Here is a 21,039-nt window from a genome sequence, read left to right as displayed (position 1 = left end):
GTAAAAAGATGCACAGCCATTATGCAAACTTTTTTTTTTTTACTTAGGTAAACTTTAGGTTCATGAATGCTCCATTTTGTGCATATGTGTTTTTTTTTTTAAACACATGACCCTTTATTTTTTATTTTGATAGCAGGAGATTTTATTTTGAACAAAACTTTAAATACTCAATTTCAAACCAGGGAAAATTTATTTGTATTGCAAATACAATAACCACCACACTATAGAAATCTTCCTGCCTACTGTTACTGGAATCCCTGCAAACCAATAATGAGCTCCCTCTGAGGGACACAAAAAACCCTTTCCTTGGGGTTCACATGTATAAATAAAGGGTAATTCACTAGGATATGCCATCATAACATCAGTGTGGGTCCATATTATTTACCACTGCATCCCCTTTACTGTTTTTCCCTAGACAGTGGCATCCTGCCCCCACTGTGCAGAAAACTGCAGTATGCCCCCATTCAAGTGAAGTTCCCGCATATCCATTTATTGAAAACTAAAAAAGAGATGCAGTGCTAAATCAACTCCTAAGATTGGTGCGGTACCAGATAATAACGTGAAATCATAACCTGCCATCTCTTCATCAGATTAAATACCCCTTTTATATGGAGACATGTAAGAAGAATTCAACTCTAAACATTCCCAACCATGACAAAATCCTAATTTTATTCAACCCAATCTTCAGCCATAAAACAGCCCAATCTTCAGACATACATTTTTCTCATTCACTGCTTTACAGTTAAAGAAATGTCCACAAGAATATTGAAATAAAAATAGCATGCCATAGAAAACTGTCAGAATGAACATATTCTCATTAATGACATAGATAAGACATGTAAAAGCTATATAAATAATAACATGGAGAACGCAAATTAGATAATCTTCAATTAGATTGCCAGTTCATAGGTAGTCCATATGTCTTTTTGTCCTGATATTTTGGATGTAAATAATTATCACCTACAGTAGGTGGATATCTGCAACTGACTATGACAGTTCCATGTCACCTGTTGTGGTCAGGAGGCAAAGTAAGAGGTCTGCATGGAATACAGACGATCAATGGGTCCAGCTCGGGTCTGTAGGTTGCTTGCATCAGAAGATGTCAGTAAAGATCCACCTAGATAATTGATGCTTTCACTGTCCATATCATGAAAAACATTATCAGCATCTGTTGGGAAGACAAATGTATAAGAAAATGTATTTCCAAACCATAAAAAACATTTAAAGTCTATGTACAGTCGTGGCCAAAAGTTTTGAGAATGACAAAAATATTAGTTTTCACAAAGTTTGCTGCTAAACTGCTTTTAGATCTTTGTTTCAGTTGTTTCTGTGATGTAGTCAAATATAATTACACGCACTTCATACGTTTCAAAGGCTTTTATCGACAATTACATGACATTTATGCAAAGAGTCAGTATTTGCAGTGTTGGCCCTTCTTTTTCAGGACCTCTGCAATTCGACTGGGCATGCTCTCAATCAACTTCTGGGCCAATTCCTGACTGATAGCAACCCATTCTTTCATAATCACTTCTTGGAGTTTGTCAGAATTAGTGGGTTTTTGTTTGTCCACCCGCCTCTTGAGGATTGACCACAAGTTCTCAATGGGATTAAGATCTGTGGGAGTTTCCAGGCCATGGACCCAAAATGTCAACGTTTTGGTCCCCGAGCCACTTAGTTATCACTTTTGCCTTATGGCACGGTGCTCCATCGTGCTGGAAAATGCATTGTTCTTCACCAAACTGTTGTTGGATTGTTGGAAGAAGTTGCTGTTGGAGGGTGTTTTGGTAAGATTCTTTATTCATGGCTGTGTTTTTGGGCAAAATTGTGAGTGAGCCCACTCCCTTGGATGAGAAGCAACCCCACACATGAATGGTCTCAGGATGCTTTACTGTTGGCATGACACAGGACTGATGGTAGCGCTCAACTTTTCTTCTCTAGACAAGCCTTTTTCCAGATGCCCCAAACAATCGGAAAGAGGCTTCATCAGAGAATATGACTTTGCCCCAGTCCTCAGCAGTCCATTCACCATACTTTCTGCATAAGATCAATCTGTCCCTGATGTTTTTTTTGGAGAGAAGTGGCTTCTTTGCTGTCCTTCTTGACACCAAGCCATCTTCCAAAAGTCTTCGCCTCACTGTGCGTGCAGATGCGCTCACACCTGCCTGCTGCCATTCCCGAGCAAGCTCTTCACTGGTGGCAAATCCGATCCCGCAGCTGAATCTTCTTTAGGAGACGATCCTGGCGCTTGCCGGACTTTCTTGGACGCCCTGAAGCCTTCTTAACAAGAATTGAACCTCTTTCCTTGAAGTTCTTGATGATCCTATAAATTGTTGATTGAGGTGCAATCTTAGTAGCCACAATATCCTTGCCTGTGAAGCCATTTTTATGCAATGCAATGATGGCTGCACGCGTTTCTTTGCAGGTCACCATGGTTAATGGAAGAACAATGATTTCAAGCATCACCCTCCTTTTAACATGTCAAGTCTGCCATTTTAACCCAATCAGACTGACATAATGATCTCCAGCCTTGTGCTCGTCAACTTTCTCACCTGAGTTAACAAGACGATTACTGAAATGATCTCAGCAGGTCCTTTAATGACAGCAATGAAATGCAGTGGAAAGGTTTTTTTGGGATTAAGTTAATTTTCATGGCAAAGAAGGACTATGCAATTCATCTGATCACTCTTCATAACATTCTGGAGTATATGCAAATTGCTATTATAAAAACTTAAGCAGCAACTTTTCCAATTTCCAATATTTATGTAATTCTCAAAACTTTTGGCCACGACTGTACACTTTCAGAGGCAATTTTTGTTTCCTGATCGTCCTTGGCAGCACATAACGAAAGGGTTAAGTCCCCTAGGTACAACCTGGATAGAGACACATTAGCAAGCAGTAGACTTGATTAATTGGCAATTAGCAGGCTATATAGGATAACACATGACACCAGAGCCTTGTATTTTTTTTTTCTCTAGGTATCAGAAGAGACACTTTAAACATCCTGCTACCATCCTGCAAAGGACCCGATCCCTGCCAGGTTGTATACAGGCTCCCTGTCCCTCAACCTGAAGGTGGAATGAGCGCACCTCCCCTGTGTAAAAACTTACAGTGCCTCGTTCCACAGCCGATGTGATATTCCGGCTTGGTGTCTTATTATGTGCACGTGCGGCTGTGAGGAGAGAGTCCCGTAAGTTAGGCTTTTAAGCTCACTCCGGCGTGATACCTGTGCACTCAGCCAGAACGTCTCACCCGCTGCTTACTGCGGTAAGTATGGTGACTCTGGGGATCCGGGGGCCGACTGCTTGAAAGTAAGATATTGTTTGCAGGCTGCAGGATGTCTTGGTTTTCTTGGATGTTATGTTCCTCCTCTAGTTTATGAGTAGAGGATTTTTATCCTGTATGTTTGCCTCTGTTACAACCATGAACCATGTGTTTGGCTGTGTTGTAATGCACAGCCATCTAGGCCACTTAGGCTACTTTCGCACTAGCGTTCGGGGTTCCGCTTGTGAGTTCCGTTTGAAGGCTCTCACAAGCGGCCCCGAACGGATCCGTACAGCCCCAATGCATTCTGAGTGGACGCGGATCCGCTCAGAATGCATCAGTTTGGCACCGTTTGTCCTCCGCTCAGCAGGCGGACACCTGAACGCTGCTTGCAGCGTTTGGGTGTCCGCCTGGCCGTGCGGAGGCAAACGGATCCGTCCAGACTTACAATGTAAGTCAATGGGGACGGATCCGTTTGAAGTTGACACAATATGGCTCAATTTTCAAACGGATCCGTCCCCCATTGACTTTCAATGTAAAGTCAAAACGGATCCGTTTGCATTATCATGAACAAAAAAAAATATATATATTATTTTTTATTTATTTTTTTGTTCATGGTAATGCAAACGGATCCGTTCTGAACGGATCTAAGCGTTTGCATTATAGGTGTGGATCCGTCTGTGCAGATACCAGACGGATCCGCACCTAACGCAGGTGTGAAAGTAGCCTAAGTGTGTTTCCTGCTATTAGGCTGTTGGCTCTCCTGAGTTAGGAGTGATCCATGCTTTTACTGCTCTGCATCTATGATTACTCTGCAGGATTAAATTCCCTATATGTTGCTTTTGTCCTTGCATACTCAGGGATCTGGCTGTATACATCCTAATTGACTTTTTTGTATGTTTAACTATAGATGTCTGCCTCACAGGAGGAATCCAGCAAAAGGAAAAGGAAAATTAGGCATCGTTTATATCAGAAATGTGAACAGCCTCTTCCTGACGAAATACACACTAATGTCTGCACTGATTGCCTGTCACCTACTACGTCTATCCAGTCTGGGAACTTTCTTATGTGGTTTAAGGAGCAACTTACTTCAGTATTTGATGAAGTCAGGTCTATAAATAAAAAACCTAGACATACAAGCAAGTCTCCACCTCCATAGATGATTTCTTCCTCCTCTGAAGGAGAAATCTATTCTGACAAGTCTTCTAATGATCCTGATGAATTTTTTATATTTCATAAAGAAAAATTACATGAATTAATTAAAGCAGTAAAACATACATTAGAGTCTGATAAAGACACCTCAGGAAAATCCAAATCAGATAAACTTTTTTATTTTCCCAAGTCTAAAGGGAATGTGTTTCCAGGGCATCCAGTCCTGCATGAATGGATTAAACAGGACTGGGATACACCTGACAAAAAATCAAATCCAGGATCCAGACAAAAATCCATTTATAAATTGGATGTAAAATTTTCTGCGCAATGGGGTTCTGTGCCCAAAGTAGATTTAGCAGTCGCCCGTCTGTCTAAAAAAGCGATTTTTCCAGCGGAGGGAGCTTCCCTTATAAAAGATCCTATGGATAGAAAAATAGAAACCTTATTAAAAAGAGATTATGCTGCTTCTTCAGCGGCCTGTGTAGCTGGTCTATCTTCAGTACCAGTGGCCAGAGCTTTAAGAATCTGGTTATCCCAGCTATCCCATGATCTAGAAGATGGGGTGTCTAGAGAAGAGATTTTGAAAAGTTTTCCAGTAATAAAAGCTGCTTCAGATATTTTGTGTGATGCTCCTCTGGATATTGTAAAATCCTCAGCAAGCTCCATGAGCCTTTCCAATACTGCAAGGAGGGTGCTCTGGATTAAACAATGGCCAGGGGATATATTATCCAAGAATCATTTCTGTAGTCTTCCCTTTCAGCCAACATCTCTGTTTGGTCCACAACTTGAAAAAATCCTTGAACGAGGGCAAAGGTTCAGTTTTTCCACCGTCAAAAAAGAGACCATCGTTTAGACCCTTTCGCTCACAAAGGAGAAGATCTCCTAGATTCAGGAACAGACAACAGTTCTCTAAACAAAGAAGATTTCGGGGCAGACAGGAAAGGGCTGAATATAAGAAGAAAACTAACCAAAAAACCCCTGAATTATGATGCCACCCTAAAGCCAAAAGTTGGCGCAAGACTAAAGCTATTCTATCCCGTCTGGTCTCTCACATCTACAGACGCTTGGGTCATGTCCACGGTCAAAAACGGATATGTACTAGAGTTCGCACAATTTCCCCCTGACCGATACTATATAAATCATCCCAGGGATCAAGTTGTTTTACATCTACTTCAAGAATTCATCCAAAAAGGAGCATTAGAACCAGTGCCTCCAGAAGAACAGTTCAGCGGGGTATATTCCAAAGTATTCCCCGTACCCAAACCAGGGAAGAAATGGAGGCTAATCATCGATCTCAGGTTCCTGAACAAGTTCTTGGTGAAAAGGAAATTCAAAATGGAATCTATAAAATCAGTTCTAATGGTTCTGGAAAAGGGAGATTATTTGGCGTCAATAGACCTGGCAGACGCTTATTTACATATTCCGATTCACCCCAGCCACAGAAAGTTCTTGAGAGTAGCAGTTCGGACGACAACTTGTATTACACATCTCCAGTTTACATGCCTCCGCTTCGGCATAACTTCTGCTCCGAGAGTATTTACGAAGGTGTCAATTGTCCTAACAGCAGCGCTAAGGTTGGAAGGTATAATGTGTATCCCATACCTGGACGATTGGCTTTTAATAGCGAGTTCCAGCCAACAACTGAACCTCCATTTACAAGCCACAATACAAATGCTCCAGTCCCATGGATTCCTAATAAACAAGGGAAAATCTTCTCTAATTCCATCTCAACAAATAAAATTTCTAGGATATGTTCTGAATTCGGATCAAATGACAATCAAATTATCTCCGCAAAGAATATCATCTGTTCACAGGGGAGTGCATCAACTTCTGTCCAATCACAAGATCTCTATCCATCATGCAATGAGGGTGTTAGGTCTCCTAACGTCATCTATAGAGGCTGTTCCTTGGGCCAAAGCTCACATCAGAAGTTTACAAAACAATATTCTAACCAGCTGGAACAAAAATTACAGCTCCCTGGACAAGAAGATGGTAATAACAACCGCAACATGCCAGGACCTGAAGTGGTGGATTTCGTCTCCTCACCTAAAGCAAGGCAGGGGTCTGAATCCCCATGCCCAAAAAATCCTCACGTCGGATGCCTCCTCTTGGGGCTGGGGTGCTCATGTAGACAATTTATGGGTACAGAGGAAGTGGACGAAGAAAGAAGCATTAATGTCCTCCAATTGGAGGGAGCTCAGAGCAGTGAGGCTAGCCCTTCTTCATTTTCAAACACATCTTTCGGGGTTCAAAATACTGATTCAGTCAGACAATCTACCGACTGTCTATTATATCAACAAACAGGGGAGCACAAGGAGTCACAGTCTCTCCAAGGAATGTGCTATCCTCATGGCCTGGGCAGAGAAGTTCACAAAAGACATCTCAGCTATCCATATAAGGGGAATTTTGAATCACTCTGCAGATCTACTCAGCCGCACCCCTCTACATCCAGGGGAATGGAGCTTAAATCTGACAGTTTTCAACAGCATTGTATCTCGCTGGGGGAAACCCTGTCTCGACGCCATGGCAACAGATCAGAACAAGAAACTCAATCAATTCTGTTCCATTCATCGCTCCTGCCAAGCATTATCAATAGACGGACTGTCAATCAGTTGGAAGAAGGGCCTGATTTATGTATTTCCTCCGATTCCCCTTATACCAAAAGTCCTAAAAAAGATAAGGGAAGATCGTGCAGATGTCATAGCAGTCCTTCCTTTTTGGCCCCGAAGAACATGGTTCGCTCTAGCCCTATCTCTCTCCAGGGGCAGAGGCTGGAAATCCCTCCTCGCCCAGACTTGCTGATCCAGAGAGGATTTCTTCACCACAATCCCAACAGCCTACAGCTTGCGGCTTGGAGGCTGAGCAGCAGTCACTAACATCACTTGGTTTTTCTTCTGAGCTAGTTAATACCATGCTAGCAGCCCGTAAACCAACAACTATTAAAATATACAATAGAGTATGGAAGACCTTTAATGGCTGGTGCCAAAAAACTTCTTCTCTTCCTGAAGATTTAAAATCTGTTCTGCAGTTCCTTCAAGAAGGTTTTAGTAAAGGTTTAAAAACAAACACCTTGAAAGTACAGTTCACCGCGATCAATGCCCAGTTACAAGGGAAATTTTCGAATAATCAAATAATGCGTACATTTTTTAAAGCTCTGAAAAATCTAAGACCTCCTACCAGTGTGCCGATCCCTTCCTGGGATTTGTCTGTGGTATTGTCTGCTATGTTAAAAGAACCCTTTGAGCCAATAGAATCCTCGTCTCTGAAGCATATATTTATGAAGGCCCTCTTTCTGGTCGCAATCACTTCGGCCAGACGTGCTAGTGAACTTCAAGCTCTGTCACATAAAGAACCATATTTTAGAGATATGGGCGACTGTATTATTCTACGAACCATGCCAGGTTTTCTCCCGAAAGTAGCATCGGTAGTGATCATTAACCAAGAGATTTCTCTTCCAGTTCTTCACTCAGATCCTCAAGAGAAAGTGCATTGGCATTTACTGGATGTCAAAAGAGCATTGCAGGCATATCTTCAAAGTACTGCTACCTTCAGAAAATCAGAAGGATTATTCTTACAGATCCAAGGACTAAATAAAGGAAAGAGAGCTAGTAAAGCAACACTAGCAAGATGGATCAAGCGTGCAATTGAAGAGTCCTATACTGCTGCCGGCCTAGAGTGCCCTATCGGGTTAAAAGCACACTCTACGAGATCTACAGCTTCATCTTGGGCAGAATTGGCACAGGTTTCTCTTGATCAGATCTGTAAAGCGGCTACGTGGTCTTCTGTGTCCACATTTATGAGGCATTACAGACTTGACGTATTAGCAGCTGAAGGGTCAACATTTGGCAAAAGAGTGCTTCAAGTGGCGGCCAGTGCTCCCTCCCAATGAGTACTGCTTATCAAGTCCCTTTCGTTATGTGCTGCCAAGGACGATCAGTAAAATGAAAATTTACTCACCGAAATTTTTGTTTCCAGGAGTCCGTAGGCAGCACAACTCTCCCCCCCCTTTAATAAATTTATTGCTGCATACAAATACAAGGCTCTGGTGTCATGTGTTATCCTATATAGCCTGCTAATTGCCAATTAATCAAGTCTACTGCTTGCTAATGTGTCTCTATCCAGGTTGTACCTAGGGGACTTAACCCTTTCGTTATGTGCTGCCTACGGACTCCAGGAAACAAAAATTTCGGTGAGTAAATTTTCATTTTATGATTGCAATTTACTCATTTTTGACAAAAACTCATATTTTCAATGGACCTTTATTAAAATTATTCAGCCGTTCTGTTACAAAGGGTTAATTGTTTTTATGTGTGACTGGTACTTTCACTTTGTGCTGGTCATCTAAGGCTACTTTCACACTCGCATTTGGTGCAGATCCATCATGGATCTGCACAGACGGATCCGTTCAGATAATGCAACCGCATGCATCCAGTTTGTATTATCTTTAACATAGCCAAAACGGATCGGTCAAGAACTCTATTGAAAGTCAATGGAGGACAGATCCGTTTTTGTATTGTGCCAGATTGTGTCATAGAAAAAGGTTCCGTCCTCATTGACTTACATTGTGTGTCAGAACGGGTCCGTTTGGCTCAGTTTCGTCAGACGGACACCAAAACGCTGCAATCAGCGTTTTGGTGTCCGCCTCCAAAGCGGAATTGAGACGGAACGAAGGCAAACTGAGCCAAACTAATGAATTCTGAGCGGATCCTTTTGAATTCAGTATGTAATAGGGCAAAACTGATCTGTTTTGGACTGCTTGTTAGAGCCCTGAAAGGATCTCACAAACGGAAAGCCAATACGCCAGTGTGAAAGTAGCCTAATAGACCTTTTCTTTAAACTACGGAGAGGTAATAAACCTCAATATGCATTACTCTGATTCTGCAGTTTACAGAAATACCCCATATGTGGTGGTAAACTGCTGTATAGGTACGTGGCAGTGGTTAGAAGGAAAGGATTGTACTGAAGGTGTGGCTGACACCTCAGTCGTGCACTCCTGACCAGCTCATCTGCCCCGTAGGCTGATTTTAATTAGTGTGAGTATATAGCTTGGCCTGCTCTCCCTCATTCACTGGAAGCCATTTGGCATTCTTTGGTGGCCATTTGGCACCAGGAGAGGTGTGGAGTGGGCTCAGCATGCATGTTGGTACCTGCATTCCTTGGATATAATGGAGGCCATTTTGGCACCAAAGAGGACAGAAATTAAAGCAGGCCCAGCATACATGTGGAACCTACACTCCCTGAATTGTATGGTAGCCGTCATGGCACATAACAGGTAGAATTTAGTGTTAGGAACCCATCTTACAGAGATCGCCTTGACGTGCGGCAGACGGGCTCAAATAATTTTGTACAAAATTTATTTGCCAAGCATCTCTAATTTATAAGTATAGCACTAGCAATTATTATGCATTTTTGTATTTTATTTGGTTTGCAGAGAGCTTTTGCATTGCATGTTTTGTTTTACACGGATTTTGGAGCTAGAATGGTTTCTAGGCACCATTTTGTATTTGAAGAGACCCTGATGTACCCCTACAGTGGAAACCCTCAAAAAGTGACTCCATTTTGGAAACTACACCCTTGAAAGAATGTATTAGGGGGGGTACTGAGCACTTTGACCCCCTAAGCGTTTTACGGAATTTGGAAACACTTGGCTGTGAAAATGCAAAGTTTCATTTCTTCCAATAATTTGTTGCTTAAGCCCCAAATTTTAGATTTTTACAAGGGGTAACAGGAGAAAAAACACCCCATAATGTGTTACCCATTTTCTCCTGAATACAGCAACACCCCGTATGTGGTGGTCAACTGCTGGGGGGGGGGGGGCACATGGCAGGATTCAGAATGGAAGGAGCGCCATATGGCTTTTGAAGCTCAGATTTTGATGGATTGGTTTATGGGCACCATTTTTTTTTTTTTTTTTGTTATTGTCTTATGTTGGGGCTCATTTTTGGGGGGATGAGGTGACCTTTTTATTGGTACCATAAATAAATAGACTTTTTGATCGCTGGGTATTACACTTTTTGTGAGGCAAGGTGAAAAAAAGGCTGTTTTGGTGTAATTTATTTTATTTTTTACAGTATTCACCTGAGGGGGCATATAATGTGATATTTTTATATAGCAGGTTGTTACGGACGCAGCTATACCCAATATGTCTTTTTTTTTTGTTTTTGTTTTACACAGTAAATTCATTTTTGAACAAAATGAAATCTTGTTTTTGTGTTGCCATTTTCTGACTTCCCTATTTTTTTTTTTTTTATTGTTCTGGCTATTGTCTTAGGTTGGGTCTAATTTTTTGCGGGATGAGATGGCGGTTTGATTGGTACCCTTTTGGGGTACATATGCCTTTTTGATCGCTTGGAATTACACTTTTTGTGAGGGAAGGTGACCAAAAAATGGCACAGTTTTTTTTGTTTTTTTTTTACTGCATTCACCTGACAGGGTGGATCATGTGATATTTTTATAGAGCCGGTCGGTATAGACACGGTAATACCTAATATGTATACTTTTCTTTTTTTATTCCTATTTTTTACAATTTTATTATTACTTAAATATGTAAAAAGAACCCTTTTTTTACTTAAAACTTTTTTTTTTTTTTATTGTGCAAAACTTTAAACTTTTTTTTTTTCCTTTTTTTTTTTTTTCCTTTTTTTTCCCCCCACAACTTTTGGGGGTCTGATCCCCTGTACAATGCATTACAATACATCTGTAATGTAATGCATTAGCTGTAAGTGTATTACTCACTGTAATACACTTACAGTCTTCCCGCCTGTGAGATCCAGGGGGCTGGATCTCACAGCTTAACAGGAAAGGCAGCCATTATGCCTAAGGAAGGCATCGGGCTGCTGTCCCAGCCATCAGGTCCCCGTCACAGCAGCGTGGGGACCCGATGGGGACGGGGATTGAGCTCCCTCCCTCTACACACTCCGCACATGATGCGGTCAGCGCTGACCGCGTCATGATGAGGGTTAATTTGCCAGCATCTGTGTTTTTACCGATTCTGGCGCATACATCAGGGGTCCGTCTAACGGGAACAGCCAGACCCCTGCAGCTGATCAGGCGGGCGCAGTTCCTGCACCAGCCCGATCATCGAGCTGTAGTATTACGGCGTTGGTCGGGAAGTCACTTCCTTCAGCACCATACTATTACGATGCTGGTCAGGAAGGGGTTAAGTCTCTGTTCACATCATACCACTGGTTCAGACGTACTGTATAATGTACACCAAGGAAATATCCCATTGTGTGCACCAAAAGTAAAGCCTCATAGTGTGCAACTGTATACCAAACAGTTGCATTTTTAGCACCTACAGCTCCCATGTAAAAGAAACATATAATATCCATGCCACCTAGTGGGACTTAAATAAACTATAAAAAAAAAAAAAGTTTAATAATTTTTTAAAAATCCAAATAAAAAATAAATAAACGTAACAACCCATACTACAAAGTAGATTTTTCCAGGATGTCCTTAGGCAGCACACCAAAGGTTAAGTCTAGATCCATGGCTATTGGATGAAAAACAAGTTTATTAAGAATATTATTAAATAATTAAACCGAAGGAGCTCCACTATAAATATCCAGAAACACCAGGTACATCTTTTTTAATTCTTGCCTTTAGAAGACAACTAGATGCAGAACAGTGGAACATATATATCATGTCAAAACCGAGTGGTCACTGTCCCTCCGCGTCCTTCTTAGGGCGGGTTCGCATTAGCATTCCTCATTCCGTTACAGTGTCCGTTATAACGGAATATAATGGAATTTTAGGACGGAATTCAAAAGGGAATCCTAAGAGTCATTCCGTTTTGCTCCGCCATAATATATTTCTATGGGCACAAATAAGGGTTCTGTTTTGTTCCATTATGCATGATTGGGGAAAAAATCCCTGTCGGCATCTTAACTATACAGCACCATTCAGCAAGTGCCCGCTGCCTCCTCTGCTGTTAAAGGGGTTTTCTGAGACTTTACTACTGAGGACCTATACTCTGGCCTTCTTGCAGCTTTCCCTGTGCCACGTGATGTCACGTTGATTGGACACATGGCCAAGGAGCAGCTCCATTGAAGTGTACTGAGTTGCGATATCTAGCACAGCTGCTATCAAATGGATGGTGTTGTGCGTGGTGAGCAGAGAGAAGGCTGAGGCGCTCAAAGGACCTCCAGTGCCTTCTCAAACATCTGATCGGCGGGGGTCCCGGTTGTCGGAAGGATAAGTAATCAGTAGTACAGTCTCAGAAAATTATTTTTAAGCATCAATTGTATGTAAAAAAAATATCCTAGTCACTCATCTGATTTCTCTGCTTCTCCTTTGGTTCTGCTACAAGGAAAGATAATTTCTGAGGAGCCTTCAAGCTTGGACAATGATGATTACTAATAATTAACCGACATAAAGTTGGAAACTTATACAAGCTGGTAAAAAGCCGGTAGAGTTTGAGAAGTTTTTCAAAAGTTGTTTTAAGACGGATGGCTTAGGCCTCTTTCACACTTGCGTTGTTGGGATCCGGCATGCACTTCCGTTGCCGGAGGTGCCTGCCGGATCCGTAACAACGCAAGTGTACTGAAAGCATTTGAAGACGGAACCGTCTTCCAAATGCTTTCAGTGTTACTATGGCACCCAGGACGCTATTAAAGTCCTGGTTGCCATAGTAGGAGCGGGGAGCGGGGGAGCGGTATACTTACAGTCCGTGCGGCTCCCCGGGCGCTCCAGAATGACGTCAGAGCGCCCCATGCGCATGGATGACGTGATCCATGTGATCACGTGATCCATGCGCTTGGGGCGCCCTGACGTCACTCTGGAGCGCCCGGGGAGCCGCACGGACGGTAAGTATGCTGCTCCCCTGCTCCCCGCTACACTTACCATGGCTGTCAGGACTTTAGCGTCCCGGCAGCCATGGTAACCACTCTGAAAAAGCTAAATGTCGGGTCCGGCAATGCGCCGAAACGACGTTTAGCTTAAGGCCGGATCCGGATTAATGCCTTTCAATGGGCATTGATCCCGGATCCGGCCTTGCGGCAAGTCTTCAGGATTTTTGGCCGGAGCAAAAAGCGCAGCATGCTGCGGTATTTTCTCCGGCCAAAAAACGTTCCGTACCGGAACTGAAGACATCCTGATGCATCCTGAACGGATTACTCTCCATTCAGAATGCATTAGGATAATCCTGATCAGTATTCTTCCGGCATAGAGTCCCGACGACGGAACTCTATGCCGGAAGACAATAACGCAAGTGTGAAAGAGCCCTTATTCTGTTTCCCTAAAAAAAAAGAGCCAAAGTATTGCTGGACCTACTACTAAAGGGCTGGCTCAAACCTGACAAAAAGTTTGACCCATGTGCTAGTGCAGCGACCCACCAGGGAGTGCTGTGAGGAAGACGGGAGTGGTAGTGGCTATGATGTTTGCAGTCGTACAATAGAACTCATAGTCCACAGTGGCAATCTCTCCTCTGGTGCTCCCTGGGGCCATGCGGTGTCTGTGTGGCTCAACCTTTTGTCCCTCGGGGCACACCCTGGTATTAGGACTCCTGCCTGGTGGTAGTTAGGGTGGAAGGCAGGAGTACGGTTGTAGGGGGCTGGAAGATGTATGGTGCAATCAATAACCTGGCCCATTGGTATCACTAAATCAATCTCTCTTTGGTGAAGTGCAAATGGGATTAGTAGTACATCCAGAAGGAAAAGGCACAATTCCAAAGCAAAACAGCAACTATGGATAGCAGCAATGATGGAAGGTATAGTACTCCCTTTCTTTCCCTCTCCAAAGACACTTTGCAGTCTCTAATCAGAACCATAAGCATGCAGTAAGGTTCCTGTTAGATACATCTGAATTTCCTGGAGAGATGGGTGCAAATATTAGATACGGATGGCTAGTCCGTCTGACAATGTGGTATGGTGCTTATGCAAAGTCTTTCTGCAATAATACCTTGCTGTCTGAATTCAATGCATGGCCTTATGGGTTCCTTCTCTCAGGGACACTTTGGTTGTGGAGTTGCTACCTTGGAAGCTGAAGAATAGGAGACCAAGGTTCTCTGAACTTGGACCATGCTTTGAAGAGCTTGCACATGTAGGTATTATCTATAGACTTAGGCTACATGCACACGACAGTATGTGTTTTGCGGATCCGCAAAAAAAAAAAAACGGATGACGTTCCGTATCGCATAAATTTTTTTTTTTCGGATCCATTGTAATAATGCCTATCCTTGCCCGCAAACTAGAAAAAAATAGGAAAAAAATAATAATGCCGCGTTTTTTTGCGGACCCATTGAAATGAATGGGTCCGCATCCTATCCGCAAAAAAAAAAAACGGAACGGACACAGAAACAAACAACGTTCGTGTGGATGTAGCCTTAGACTAACACCAACATGGAGGGTGAAGACCTGGTCCATCACCCTTTCAACCTAACACAGTTTGCCAAGCTTTAACCAATAATTAGTCCTTTCAGTGCTATTAAGTACACTGCACTAGATTTAAATACATTCATCTATAAATTAGACCTGGAATTTACCACATGCAGGGAGGATCTTTCTAAAGTCACCTTAGGCCCCTTTCACACGGGCGAGATTTCCGCCCGGGTGCGATGCGTGAGGTGAACGCATTGCACCCGCACTGAATCCGGACCCATTCATTTCTATGGGGCTGTGCACATGAGCGGGGATTTTCACGCATCACTTCTGCGTTGTGTGAAAATCGCAGCATGCTCCTCTGTGTGCGTTTTCAACGCAACGCAGGTCCCAGGGAAGTGAATGGGGCTGCGTGAAAATCGCAAGCATCCGCAAGCAAGTACGTATGCGGTGCGATTTTCACGCACAGTTGCTAGGTGACGATCGGGATGGGGACCTGATCATTATTATTTTCCCTTATAACATGGTTATAAGGGAAAATAATAGCATTCTTAATACAGAATGCATAGTACAATAGGGCTGGAGGGGTTAAATAAAAAATAAATAAATAATTTAACTCACCTTAATCCACTTGTTCGTGCAGCCGGCTTCTCTTCTGTCTTCATCTTTGCTGTGCACAGGAAAAGGACCTGTGGTGACGTCACTGCGCTCATCACATGGTCCATCACATGATCCATCACCGTGGTAAAATATTGTGTGATGGACCATGTGATGAGCGCAGTGACATCATCAAAGGTCCTATTCCTCAAAGAAGAAGACAGAAGAGAAGCCGGGCTGGTGAGTTAAATTATTTTTTATTTTTTTTAACCCCTCCAACGCTATTTTACTATGCATTCTGTATTAATAATGCTATTATTTTCCCTTATAACCACGTTATAAGGGAAAATAATACAATCTGCAGAACACCTAACCCAAACCCGAACTTCTGTGAAGAAGTCCGGGTTCAGGTTTGGGTACCAAACATGCCGATGTTTCTCACGCGCGTGCAAAACGCATTACAATGTTTTGTACTCGCGCTGAAAAATCGTGCATTTTCCCACAACGCACCCGGATCTTATCCGGCCCAAAAACATTACGCCCGTGTGAAAGAGGCCTTACAGTGACCAAACTAGAAATGACGTCAATTTTTCTTTCAGAAGAATCATCACTATGGACAGTAAAGTGGACTCTTTAGTGAAATACACTTATTTGTCAGCTTCAGCTTCTTGCAAAATAGCAGCATCATCAATTTCAATTGGCTTTATTAACCCCTTAGTGACCAAGCCTGTTTGGGCCTCAATGCCCAAGCCAGATTTCAATTCAATGGGGCCGCAAAAGATGCGGACAGCACTCCATGTGCTGTCCGCATCCTTTGCTCCGTTCCGTGGTCCGCAAAAAAAATATAACCTGTCCTATTTTTGTCCGTTTTGCGGACAAGAATAGGCAGTTATATCATTGGCTGTCCGGGCTGTTCCGCAAATTGCGGAACGCTCACGGAGGCCTTTCCGCGTTTTGCGGATCCGCAATTTGCGGACCGCAAAACACACAACGGTTGTGTGCACGAGGCCTTTAGCAGAGAATAACTTCGTAAAGGTTTTGCACATCAAAGTAAGGCTACATGCACACGAACGTTGTTTGTTTCCGTGTCCGTTCCGTTTTTTTTTTGCGGATAGGATGCGGACCCATTCATTTCAATGGGTGCGCAAAAAACGCTGTCCGCATCAGTATGTCCATTCTGTTTCCCCGCAAAAAAAAAATAGTGCATGTCCTATTTTTTTCTAGTTTGCGGACAAGGATAGGCATTATTACAATGGATATGCAAAAAAAAAAAAAAACGGATCCGCAAAAAAAAAAAATGGATGCCATACGGAACATCATCCGTTTTTTTTAGCGGATCCGCAATTTCCGGACCGCAAAACACATACGGTCGTGTGCATGTAGCCTAATTCTGACATTGTTTTCTCATCACATATTGTACTTTACTTAGGTGGTAACATTTTACTGATAAAATATGTGTATCTTTATAAAAAAAATAATAAAATCTATGAAAATTTGTAAAAATTGGCATATTTTCCTATTTTCAACTGCAGTATTTCACCTACATACATAAATACTATTCAATATTTTTATCCGAAATATATTTCCACATCTTTATTTTGGCTGCACTTTTTTATTTATTTAGGAGACTTACTATTTTAAGTACTATAAACAAATAATATGGTGAAAAAGGTATATGTCCAGACTGATTATTCAAGCAAATGTGATATGGCTCATATAGAAACATGGAAACATAGAAGGTGTCGGCAGATAAGAACCATTTGGCCCATCTAGTCTGCCCAATATACAGAATACTATGGATAGCCCCTGGCCCTATCTTATATGAAGGATGGCCTTATGCCTATCCCATGCATGCTTAAACCCCTTCACTGTATTTGCAGCTACCACTTCTACAGGAAGGCTATTCCATGCATCCACTACTCTCTCAGTAAAGTAATACTTCCTGATATTACTTTTAAACCTTTGCCCCTCTAATTTAAAACTGTGTCCTAGCTAGCGAGGAGTACTAGTACTGGACTGGGTGTGCCTTGTTCCTCCTGCCTGTCAGTTGACCGGCGACGCTAGAGCTTGTCTCTCGCCAGGATTGGCTGAACACGCGGGGGCGGGGTGTTCACCCTATTTATTACGCTTCGCGGCCATCACAGTGCCGTGGCTCACTTCAAGCCACATTAGAATGCCGACTCTCACACTAGAGAAGTGTGGCTTAGGCAGGGCTCTTTTGTTACTACTTGTGCTCTTTGCTCCTGAAGAAGTGTGCGTACCAGGCGCACAGAAACGCGACGAGCCGTCCAGTACTAGTACTTCTCGCTAGCTGTGGCTGATAGTTGGCTGTATATGAGCCATATCAGCTGGTACATCTGCAAGCAGGAGTATAGCACCATCGTTTCATCCCCGGTGGATGGCACAGTGCACGGCCACCCCCTGGGTGACGCTCATATCCCAGTGGCGAGAGCGGTGCTGTTACCGTGCCCAGCACTGGGTTTCTTGCCTATATGGAGGGGCCGGAGGTCTTTATCCCTAGGGTTTAATAGTTATTGAACGTTATACGGCCTAAATGATCCCTATATCATGTGGATAATAACCTCGTGACATTGAGACAACATATATCTATCCACATGTTGGGCAGGCACGTTTATTGTGACAACTAAAACACCATACAATACATTTAAGGCCTCATGCACACGACCGGGCCGTTTTTTGCGGTCCACAAATTGCAGATCCGGAAGCCGCCCGTGTGCCTTCTGCAATTTGCGGAACGGAACAGGCGGCCCATTGTAGAAATGCTTATTCTTGTCCGCAAAACGGACAAGAATAGGACATGTTATATTTTTTTTGCGGGGCCACGGAACGGAGCAACGGATGCGGACAGCACATGGAGTGCTGTCCGCATCTATTACGGCCCTATTGAAGTGAATGGGTCCACACCCGAGCCGCAAAAACTGCGGCTCGGATGCGGACCAGAACTACGGTCGTGTGCATGAGGCCTAACCCTGGTGAATTACAGGGGAGACGTGTGTCATTTTGGCATTACACACTAGATGCCACAGATCACCCTATTATATAATGTTTAGAGGTTATGCACCCTTTTTTAATACCGAATATCAATAAACTTTTTTTGTTTTTTGAGTTTCAACGTCCATGAACATCATATTTGCTTGACTTACCATTTTAACATAAATTTTTTAATTTTTGAAGTACATATTTTTTCCTGCAATTAGCCAAGTTTGCAGAGGCTTATAAGTGTCAGAATAATAGAACCCCCCCCCCAAAAAAAGTGACCCCATTTTGAAAACTAGACCCCATAACGTATTCATCTATGGGTGTAATGAGTTTTTTGACCCCCTAGTCTTTTATAGAAATTAATGCTAAGCAGGTGAAAAAAAAAAAAAATTTCATTTTTTTACACAAAAGTGTCAATTTAAAGACTGTTTTTTTTTGTTCTACAAAGCACATAAAAATTAAGAAGTACACCCCAAAATGCATCACCCCATTTCTCCTGTCTTCATAAATACCCCCATTGTGGCCCTAATCTTATGTTTTGACACACGGCAGGGCCAAAACATAAAGGAGCACCCAGTGGCTTTCAGATAATAAATTGAAAATGTTTTAGGCCCCATTGCACACTTGTAACGGCGTTGAGCTGCCAAAATTATAGAAATTCCCATAAATGACCCCATTTTGAAAACTAGACCCCCGAGGTATTCATCTATAGGTTTAGTGCGCTTTTAGACCCCCTAGTTTTTTGCAGAAATGAATGCTAAGCAGGCAAAAATATATATATATTTTTCATTTTTTACACAAAAGTGTTAATTTAAAGACAGATTTTTTTTCTACAGAGCACATGAAAATGAAGAAGTACACCCCAAAATGTATCACCCCATTTCTCCTGTCTTCAGAAATATCCCCTTTGTGGCCCTAACAGGGCCCAAATATAAAAGGAGCACCTGGGGCCTTTCAGATAATAAACTAAAAATGGCTCAGGCCCCATTGCACACATGTAATGGCGTTGAGCTGCAAAATGATAGAAAACTCTTATAAATGATCCCATTTTATAAACTAGATCCCATAAAGCATGCATCTAGTGATGTAGTAAGCATGCTGAGTGCAAAATTATTATAGGATAAAATAATGAGTATATATGGTTTTATTCAAATTGTTAATAACATTTTCACAGGAAATTGGAGATTTTTTTTTTTTTTGATGGGTAACCCTGTTACTGTCTTAGAAATCCGCCACACGGAGCAAAATGTCTCCAACCATGTTGGAAATTCCAGTTTGTTCACAAGATACAAGAACACCGATAGGGCTGTAATGACAAGCTGGCATTCAAGGACAGTGACTGGTAAATTATGTCAATATTTCTAGAAGTGCTGTGGGGTGTAAGAGGTCCACAAAAAATAAATTCTTAATAAAGCCTTTAGCGTGCTGGTGAGGAACAATTCAATCATTAGAGATCCTCCAAATCAAAAAATATCATGATACAGTAATGTGAATGGAATGAACAGCTTTGTGTGGAAGGACATACAGTCATGTGAAAAAATTAGGACACCCTTTGAAAGCATGTGGTTTTTTGTAACATTTTTAATAAATGGTTATTTCATCTCCGTTTCAACAATACAGAGAGATTAAAGTAATCCGACTAAACAAAGAAAACTGAAGAAAAGTCTTTTCAAGATCTTCTGTAAATGTCATTCTACAAAAATGCCTATTCTAACTGAGGAAAAAGATAGGACACCCTCACATGTATTCCCTCTTAAATTGGCTCAGATCTCACACAGGTATATCACACCAGGTGCACATAATTAGTAGATCGTTACTCTGCATGTTGAATGAGGCTTGCCCTATTTAAACCTCAGACATTTAGTTTGGTGTGCTCCTGACTGTTGAAGTGAGAGTGAGCACCATGGTGAGAGCAAAAGAGCTGTCAGAGGACTTCAGAAAAAAGATTGTAGCAGCCTATGAGTCTGGGAAGGGATTTAAAAAGATCTCAAAAGATTTTGAAATCAGCCATTCCACTGTCCGGAAGATAGTCTACAAATGGAGGGCTTTCAAAACAACTGCCAACATGCCCAGGACTGGTCGCCCCAGCAAGTTCACCCCAAGAGCAGACCGCAAGATGCTAAAAGAGGTATCCAAAAACCCTAAAGTGTCATCTCGAGAACTACAGCAGGCTCTGGCTACTGTTGATGTAGAAGTACATGCCTCTACAATCAGAAAGAGACTGTACAAGTTTAACTTGCATGGGAGGTGTGCAAGGAGGAAACCTTTGCTTTCCAAGAGAAACATCGAGGCCAGACTGAAATTTGCCAGCGATAAAGTTGACAAAGACCAGGACTTCTGGAATAATGTTCTTTGGACAGATGAGTCCAAAATTGAATTATTTGGACACAACAGCAGAGGACATGTTTGGCGTAAACCAAACACAGCATTCCAAGAAAAGAACCTCATACCAACTGTGAAGCATGGAGGTGGAAGTGTCATGGTTTGGGGCTGCTTTGCTGCAGCAGGACCTGGTCAGCTCACCATCATAGAATCCACGATGAATTCTACTGTGTATCAGAAGGTGCTTGAAGAACATGTGAGACCATCAGTTAGAAAATTAAAGCTGAAGCGGAACTGGACCATGCAACATGACAATGACCCAAAACATACTAGTAAATCAACCAAAGATTGGCTGAAAAAGAAGAAATGGAGAGTCCTGGAATGGCCAAGT

General features: G+C 42.3%; 1 protein-coding gene across 1 annotated transcript in view; it reads right to left on the bottom strand.

Moving 5' to 3' along the window:
* Nucleotides 1-1,016: 1,016 nt before the first annotated feature.
* LOC120988465 (LIM homeobox transcription factor 1-alpha-like) overlaps nucleotides 1,017-21,039 on the bottom strand; it is a 144,466-nt gene continuing 124,443 nt past the window's right edge. The window contains exon 8 of the mRNA XM_040415949.1: nucleotides 1,017-1,168. Coding sequence (XP_040271883.1) covers nucleotides 1,017-1,168 — 152 coding nt within the window. The remainder of the gene's footprint in view (nucleotides 1,169-21,039) is intronic.

This window comes from Bufo bufo, chromosome 1, assembly GCF_905171765.1.
Source record: "Bufo bufo chromosome 1, aBufBuf1.1, whole genome shotgun sequence".
NCBI classification, from domain to species: domain Eukaryota; kingdom Metazoa; phylum Chordata; class Amphibia; order Anura; family Bufonidae; genus Bufo; species Bufo bufo.
The sequence above is the reverse complement of the archived record's forward strand: the minus strand, read 5'-3'. Positions and strand labels throughout refer to the sequence as shown.